The sequence below is a fragment of the Ranitomeya imitator genome, chromosome 2 (genome assembly GCF_032444005.1).
Source record: "Ranitomeya imitator isolate aRanImi1 chromosome 2, aRanImi1.pri, whole genome shotgun sequence".
Lineage (NCBI taxonomy): Eukaryota > Metazoa > Chordata > Amphibia > Anura > Dendrobatidae > Ranitomeya > Ranitomeya imitator.
Window position 1 is genome coordinate 358248049 of NC_091283.1, and position 9220 is coordinate 358257268.

Below are 9220 nucleotides of genomic sequence, written 5' to 3' on the forward strand. Positions count from 1 at the left end.
GATTTTTTATTTTCATGGCTCTGCGTTATAAACTTCTGTGAAGCACTTTGGGGTTCAAAGTGCTCACTATCCATCTTGATGAGTTCATTGGGAGTCTAGTTTCCAAAATAGGGTCACTTGTGGGGGAGCTCCAATGTTTAGGCACACAGGGTCTCCAAACGTGACATGGTGTCTGCTAACGATTGGAGCTACTTTTCCATTCAAAAAGTCAAATGGCGCTCCTTCCCTTCTGAGCCTTGCCGTGTGCCCAAACAGTGGTTTACCCCCACATATGAGGTATCGGTGTACTTAGAAAAAATTGGCCAACAAATTTTAGGATCCATTTTATCCTGTTGGCCATTTGAAAATGAAAAAATTGAGGCTAAAAGAAAATTTTTCTGAAAAAAAAAAAGTACTTTTTCATTTTTACAGATCAATTTGTGAAGCACCTGGGGTTCAAAGTACTCACTATGCATCTAGATAATTTCCTTGGGGGGTCTAGTTTCCAAAATGGGGTCACTTGTGGGGGAGCTCCAATATTTAGGCACACAAGGGCTCTCCAAACGCGACATGGTGTGTGCTAACGATAGGAGCTAATTTTTCATTCAAAAAGTCAAATGGCGCTCCTTCCCTTCCGAACCCTGCCGTGCACCCAAACAGTGGTTTCCCCCCACATATGAGGTTTCAGCGTACTCAGAACAAATTGGACAACAACTCTTGGGGTCCACTTTCTCCTTTTACCCTTGGGAAAATAACAAAATTGTTGCTAAAAGATCATTTTTGTGACCAAAAAGTTAGTTCATTTTTTCCTTGAACATTGCTTTAGTTCTCCTGAAGCACGTAAAGGGTTAATAAGCTTCTTGAATGTTGTTTTGAACACCTTAAGGGGTGCAGTTTTTAAAATGGTGTTACTTTTGGGTATATTCAGCCATATAGACCCCTCAAACTGACTTCAAATGTGATGTGGTCCCCAAAAAAATGGTTTTGTAAATTTTGTTGTAAAATTGAGAAATCGCTGGTCAACTTTTAACCCTTATAACTTCCTTGCAAAAAAAAATGTTTTTCCAAAATGTGCTGATGTAGGAAATGTTATTTAATAACTATTGTGTCACATAACTCTCTGGTTTAACAGAATAAAAATTCAAAATTTTCACAAAATGTCCAATTTTTTAACAAAAAAACGCAAAAATTATCGACCTAAATTTACCACTAACATGAAACCCAATATGTCACTAAAAAAACAGTCTCAGAATCGCTAGGATCCGTTGAAGCGTTCCTGAGTTATAACCTCATAAATGCACACTGGTCAGAATTGCAAAAAATGGCCAGGTCATTGAGGTCAAAATAGGTTAGGTCATGAAGGGGTTAAAAATGCAAAATCTTTGTCAAATTTACTATAGTGGTTCTTAGTGCTTAGGATCTTTAGTAGTGTGTGGTTCTTTACAATTGGCTGAAGCAGGGAGTTTATTACTTCAGGTGAACTGCACATACACCCATACTGCCAGACTGGATGGTACAACTGGTCCCAGCCACCCTATTCTTAGTGGCTAGAAAGAGTCTGCTGCTCAGAGCTTCTGGTTCCAATGTCTCCTCCATCACAAGCGCCGTCCGCAGAATGAAGGATAGCAGTCACTGGTAATAGAAGCCGACATCACAGGAGCAGATCCCTGAAGAGATGTGACGCACCATTTGCAGAAACCCTAATGTTACAGAATAGCAGGAAACCACAACAGTAGTCTCCAACATCATGTCCACTCTCTATCTGAAACTCAACCTCTCCAAAACTGAACTTCTTTTCCAGCCATCTACCAACCTCCCTAAATCTGACATTTCCCTTTCCGTGCGTGGCACCATAATAACACCCCGGCAATAGGCACGCTGTCTGGGTGTTATGTTTGACTCCATTCTCTCCTTCACATCCCAGATACAATCTCTGGCCCTCTATTGCAGCTTACACCTAAAGACCATCTCTAGAATACGCCCTTTTCTCACCATAGAAACAACAAAAACCCTCACTGTCGCCCTGATCCACTCCCTCCTGGACTACTGCAATTCTCTAGTATTTGGCCTCCCCCTCACTAGACTTTCCCTTCTCCAGTTTATCATTAATGCAGCAGCTAGGGTCGTCCATCTAGCTAATCGGTGTTCAGACGTGGCTGCCCATTCATTATAGAATCCAATTCAAAGTACTTATTCTCACCCAGAAAGCTCTCCACAATGCGGCACTCCCTTAGATCCCTCCCTCATTTCGGTCTATCGGCCTAACCGACCACTGCGCTCTCCAAACGACTTTCGACTAACCTCTGCACTAATCCGTACCTCCCACTCCCGACTCCAAGACTTCTCCCGTGCTGCGCCAATCCTCTGGAATGCTCTACCCCAAGATATTAGGACCATCCACAATTTGCATAGTTTTAGGCGCTCCCTCAAAACACATTTGTTCAGAGTGGCCTATCACGTTTACTAATCAAAGTCATTTTTGATCTGTGTGTGTGTGTATGTGGCCCATTCACTACTTCCATCTATCCCCCATCCCCTGAACATGGCTGGACCATCATTGTAAATGCATCATTATAAATACACACATGTACTTTGAATCTCCCCCACCTCATTGTAGATTGTTAGCTCTCACGAGCAGGGTCGTCTTATTTTGCTTTAATTGTATTGCTAACATTGTTACTTATGACTTGTGTTTGAAACTGTTAAACTGTAAAGCGCTGCGGAATATGTTGGCGCTATATACAGTTGTGGCCAAAAGTATTGACACCCCTGCAATTCTGTCAGATAATACTCAGTTTCTTCCTGAAAATGATTGCAATCACAAATTCTTTGGTATTATTATCTTCATTTAATTTGTCTTAAATGAAAAAAACACAAAAGAGAATGAAGCAAAAAGCAAAACATTGATCATTTCACACAAAACTCCAAAAATGGGCCAGACAAAAGTATTGGCACCCTCAGCCTAATACTTGGTTGCACAACCTTTAGCCAAAATAACTGTGACCAACCGCTTCCGGTAACCATCAATGAGTTTCTTACAATGCTCTGCTGGAATTTTAGACCATTCTTCTTTGGCAAACTGCTCCAGGTCCCTGATATTTGAAGGGTGCCTTCTCCAAACTGCCATTTTTAGATCTCTCCACAGGTGTTCTATGGGATTCAGGTCTGGACTCATTGCTGGCCACCTTAGAAATCTCCAGTGCTTTCTCTCAAACCATTTTCTAGTGCTTTTTGAAGTGTGTTTTGGGTCATTGTCCTGCTGGAAGACCCATGACCTCTGAGGGAGATCCAGCTTTCTCACACTGGGCCCTACATTATGCTGCAAAATTTGTTGGTAGTCTTCAGACTTCATAATGCCATGCACACAGTCAAGCAGTCCAGTGCCTGAGGCAGCAAAGCAACCCCAAAACATCAGGGAACCTCCACCATGTTTGACTGTAGGGACGTGTTCTTATCTTTGAATGCCTCTTTTTTCTCCTGTAAACTCTATGTTGATGCCTTTGCCCAAAAAGCTCTACTTTTGTCTCATCTGACCAGAGAACATTCTTCCAAAACGTTTTAGGCTTTTTCAGGTAAGTTTTGGCAAACTCCAGCCTGGCTTTTTTATGTCTAGGGGTAAGAAGTGGGGTCTTCCTGGGTCTCCTACCATACAGTCCCTTTTCATTCAGAAGCCGATGGATAGTATGAGTTGACACTGTTGTACTCTCGGACTCTCTTTATCCAACATCCGCACAATCTTGCGTTGAAATCTCTTCTCAATTTTTCTTTTCCGTCCACATCTAGGGAGGTTAGCCACAGTGCCATGGGCTTTAAACTTCTTGATGGCACTGCGCACGGTAGACACAGGAACATTCAGGTCTTTGGAGATGGACTTGTAGCCTTGAGATTGCTCGTGCTTCCTCACAATTTGGTTTCTCAGTCCTCAGACAGTTCTTTGGTCTTCTTTCTTTTCTCCATGCTCAATGTGGTACACACAAGGACACGGGACAGAGGTTGAGTCCACGTTAATCCATGTCAACTGGCTGCAAGTTTGATTTAGTTATTGCCAACACCTGTTAGGTGCCACAGGTAAGTTACAGGTGCTGTTAATTGCGCAAATTAGAGAAGCATCACATGATTTTTTGAACAGAGCCAATACTTTTGTCCACCCCCTTTTTTATGTTTGGTGTGGAATTATATCCAATTTGGCTTTAGGACAATTCTTTTTGTATTTTTTTCATTTAAGACAAATTAAATGAAGATAATAATACCAAAGAATTTGTGTTTGCAATCATTTTCAGGAAGAAACTGAGTATTATCTGACAGAATTGCAGGGGTGTCAATACTTTTGGCCACAACTGTAAATAAAGATTATTATTATTAACAGTAGAAATCCCCATAAAGTAACTCCATTTTGTAAATTAAAACAATCAGTGAATTAATTTATAGGAGTAGTGACTATTTTGACACCTGAGTGGCGGCTTGTCATTTGCAGAGTGGGTAAAAAAAATATTAGTATCATTTTTCACCTACTTAACATTTTTTGGTGGCTTTTTATTCCCATATTTGGGAGATATAATAAGCAATCAGTTGAATACCATGTCCCACTGGTTCATGCTATGAGGTCTCCTATTAGACGATTATTATTAGACCCATTTTTATTGTCATTTTGAGTAGAAATATTCAAAAATATGAATTTCAAGTATATTTTATTCAAAAATAATAACTGATTTTATTCTTGGCAGATGACTGTACCAGGAGATCAGAGGAACAAAAAACCTCTTCAATTTTTAAATCAGATGAACTTGAGATCACACAGGATACAATTGAAGTGAATGTCATAACTCCAGATACACCATCATTACTTCACACCAAAGATCTATCATCTGAACCTTTGAAAAAAATCATGTCTTTTGATTTTGATTCATTACAGACTGCTAAGAAACATAAAAGTCAGAAAAGGGGCATTAAAAAAAGAAATGCTTTTAAAGAAAAGAAGCCAATTTCAAGTTCAGAATATGGAAATAGTTTTCCCCTTGAAACATCTTTGGTTAATCATCAAAAAAATCACACCGAGAAGAGATTTTCTTATTCCATATGTGGGAAAAATTTTAACCAGAAATCTGATCTTGTTATTCATGAGAAAATTCATACTGGGGAGAAGCCATATTCATGTTCAGAATGTGATCAATGTTTTAAAGAGAAATCAAAACTTATCAGACATCAGAAAACTCACACAGGGGAGAAGCCACATCTATGTTCAGAATGTGGGAAATGTTTTACCCAGAAATCTTATCTTGTTATTCACCAGAGAACTCACACTGGGGAGAAGCCATATGTATGTTCAGAATGTGGAAAATGTTATGCACACAGATCACATCTTGTTACACACCAGAGAACTCACACAGGGGAAAAGCCTTTTTCATGTTCAGAATGTGGGAAATGTTTTGCAGATAATCCAAACCTTGTTAGACATCAGAGAACTCATACAGGGGAGAAACCTTTCTCATGTTCTGAATGTGGAAAACGTTTTAGCCAGAAATATTGTCTTGTTTTTCACCAGAAAACTCACACAGGGGAGAAGCCTTTTTCATGTTCAGAATGTGGTAAATGTTATAGAGACAGATCATATCTTGTTAGTCACCAGAGAACTCACATAGATGGAAAGCCTTTTTCATGTTCAGAATGTGGGAAGTGTTTTGTATTGAAATCACATTTGGTTAGACACCAGAAGACTCACACAGGGGATAAGCCTTTTTCATGTTCAGAATGTGGGAAATGTTTTAGACTGAAATCTTGGCTTGTTAGTCACCATAGAACTCACACGGGGGAGAAGCCTTATTCATGTTCAGAATGTGGGAAATGTTATGGACACAGATCATATCTTGTTAATCACCAGAGAACTCACAAAGAGGGAAAGCCTTTTTCATGTTCAGAATGTGGGAAATGTTTTGTTTTGAAATCACATTTAGTTAGACACCAGAAGACTCACACAGGGGAGAAGCCTTTTTCATGTTCAGAATGTGAGAAATGTTTTACTAGTAAATCATTTCTTGTTGCACATCAAAGAATTCACACAGGGGAGAAACCATATTCATGTTCAGAATGTGGGAAATGTTTTTTATTTAAATCATATCTTGTTAGACATCAAAGAACTCACGCAGGGGAGAAGCCTTTTTTCTGTTCAGAATGTGGGAAATGTTTTACTCGAAAATGGCACCTTTTTGAACATCTAAAATCCCACTCGGGGGAATCCATTATCATACCTAGACTGTGAAAAATTAATGACTGGAAATTATATTTTGTTGACCATCAATAATAATGCACACAAGGAGAAACTTTATATGTTATTGACATTGTACAAAAAAACATTGTAACAATGCTACTCACTTGGGATATAACAGGAACCGTTTTTATTTAAAGTCTGGCTGGTTTATTTCAGTCCTCATAAATCACACCATTGGAAACTCAAATAAAGCCTTTGTCTAGCATACAATAAAACATAATGCAACAAGTCCTTACAGTATTACTGGTTAGTCCACTTGCCTTAGAGTCAAGCTTTTTGGTTCCTTTGCAAAGGCACTCAATCCAGTAGATCTACACACCTCCAAATACACAGCCCATCTGTGAGACAAAACAGGTCTCATTTTACCCAGTGAACCACACGCAGGGGTGGAGATATGGTGAGCAGCTGCTCATAATTAGAGATGAGCAAATTTGTTGGGATCTCTCCTTATTCTGCAAGCTATAGCACTTACCGAATAAGCTGCAGTGGGTACCCGAATACCTGGAGTACTCCGGCTGATCAGATGTTCGGCTCCATAGCTGCATGTGTCGCGGCTTTGACACAGTCACAACTCCTGCATGGAGAGCTTGTTTGATGCGCTCTCCATTCATGTGTTGTGACTGTGACATATGCAGCTGTGGCACCGAACAGCTGATCAGCCGTACTGCTTCAGGTATCGTGGTTCCCTCTGCCGCTTATTCGGTAAGCTCTATAGCTTGCCAAATAAGGAGGGACCCGAACAAATTCGCTCATCCCTACTAATAATAAACCTGTTGTGGACGATTACTGTAAATCCTTTTAGTCTTACATGCACTATGCATTACTTCAGGTTTATCCCCCATCCACTGTCTCTAACAGTCACCTTACACCATATAACAGACAGTCGTATAATTAAATGAGAAGGGAAATTACTTTAGAACTTACTGTATTTATATGGACTATTAGACGCACTTTTAACAAGAAAAGTCTTGCTAACAATCGAGTGTCTCTTACAGTCTGGTGGTAGCTTCCTGTGATGGAGAATACAAACAGTTTAAATGTCCATATGTAGCAGAGCTGTGTGTATGTAAATGGCCAGCAGTGGTGTGTGTGTGTTTATATATGTAAGATGCAAAATGCTTATTAATGTTCATGCTGTGACACTATATGTAAGTATAACACATGGTACAGAGAATGACTAACAATCGGTTTATTACTTAACTATTTCACTCTTATGCATTACAATTAGTGATATTGACTTGCTTTATACCACCAGGGAAGATTTAATTAGTAGAAAGTAAGAATTTTTTTTTTTACTGTCTAAACCTGGGGTGCATCTTATAGTAAAGTGCATCCATAGCATCTGTAGTGCTGGTGGGTGTGGACACACTGCTCTATGGACCAGGCATACCCTGGAGGCGTGTGAACAAGTGTCTACTGGGTCTTCATAGGACCTCTAACATTGAGCATTGTCTGGGCTGCCGATAGACACCAGGTACCACTCCAGGGCAGCCCAGGACTACACAGCTGACCAAAAGGTCGGAGGCACAGGTATGAGGTACAGGAGGGCAAGACAGAAGCGTAGTCATATGGTCTCAGATTAGGGTAGGCATCATGGGTTCGCTGAATGAAGCCGGAGTCAGGGATGGAGAAGTCAAACAGAGAGGGTAAACAAGGCCATGATGATAACTGGAAACAGAATAAGGAGATGCGGCCTGACAGAGGAGAAGCCACGTGGTGACCTCGGTGAGTAGGGTGGCGCTGAGGAGGCATACGAGTTACAGCGGTGACGCATTTTATAGTCCCCCCAAAAAAAAAAATAATTCAACATATATTCAGTTACTAATATCTTTCATCTAATAAGCAAATAAAAAAGCATTGAATATTTGACATTTTTCTATATTTATTTACAGTGGTCTGATAAAAATGTTTGCCCCTTCTTGATTTCTTAGGCTAGGGTCACATTGCTTTAGGGCAGTCCGTTTAGCGCATAGCGCTACGGACTGCGCTAACGCAATGTCCCAAAAGGGATCGCGTTAGCCGATCCCGCTAGCGCAGAACCCCGAACGGGCCGCAAACGCACATCGCTAGCGCACGCCCAATGTGGGCGTACGCTAGCGATGCATTCGCCATTACAATCAACGGCAGCGTTAACGGACTACGGTACACCACGTTATGCCGCTGTGTAACGTAGTCCGTTAAACATACCGCCATAACCGCCTTATTCTCTTTGCATTTTTGTCCACACGCTGTCAAATGACAGCTTGAGACCATCGTAGGTATAAATTTTACCTCTGGTCACTGGTGTAAGCTGATGGGTCTACTGCACCCATCAGCCAATGCTTGCTGCCGCTAATAACAGCGAGAGCAGGGGCTGCTTATTGGAGTATTCATCGACTGACGTCTGTACTGTAAATAAATAATAATTTAAAAAAACAGCATGGGTTTCCCTGTGTTTTTGATAACCAGACAGGCAAAACTCACAGATTGGGGGTGCAACTCTCAGCTGCCAGCTTCAGCAAGGCTGGTTATCAAGAATAGAGGGGTCCCCACACCTTATTTTTTAATTACATTTTTTTTTTTTTAAAGATGATGTGGGGTCCCCTTCATTTTTATCAATCAGCCAAGGTAAGGCAGACAGCTGGGGGCTGGTATTCTCAGACGTGTAAAGGGTCATGGATACTGGCCCCCAGCCTAAAAATAGCAGTCTGCAGCTGCCCAGAAAAGACATCTATTAGATGCGCTTTTTCTGGCGATTTTCCCAACTCCACTTGCCCTGTAGCACTGGCAAGTAAGGTTCACATTTGTGGGGTTGATGTCACCTTTGTATTGTCAGGTGACATCAAGCCCACAGATTAGTAAAGGAAAGAGGTCTATAAGACACCTATTCATTACTAATCCTATAGTTGTATGGTACATAAAGACACAGCAAGAATAAAGTCTTTTATCCTTCTATATTATTTCAAAACACTCTTTTTCGGTGATTACTTTGTATCG

The 9220-nt window shown here is 40.7% G+C and overlaps 1 protein-coding gene across 1 annotated transcript in view; it reads left to right on the top strand.

The window, feature by feature from the left end:
* The window catches only part of LOC138663813 (zinc finger protein 182-like), a 90719-nt gene extending 84246 nt beyond the window's left edge, over window positions 1–6473 (top strand). The window contains exon 11 of the mRNA XM_069750154.1: window positions 4704–6473. Within this exon, the coding sequence (XP_069606255.1) occupies window positions 4704–6235 (1532 nt within the window). The 3' untranslated portion in view covers window positions 6236–6473. The remainder of the gene's footprint in view (window positions 1–4703) is intronic.
* The last annotated feature ends 2747 nt before the right edge of the window (window positions 6474–9220 follow it).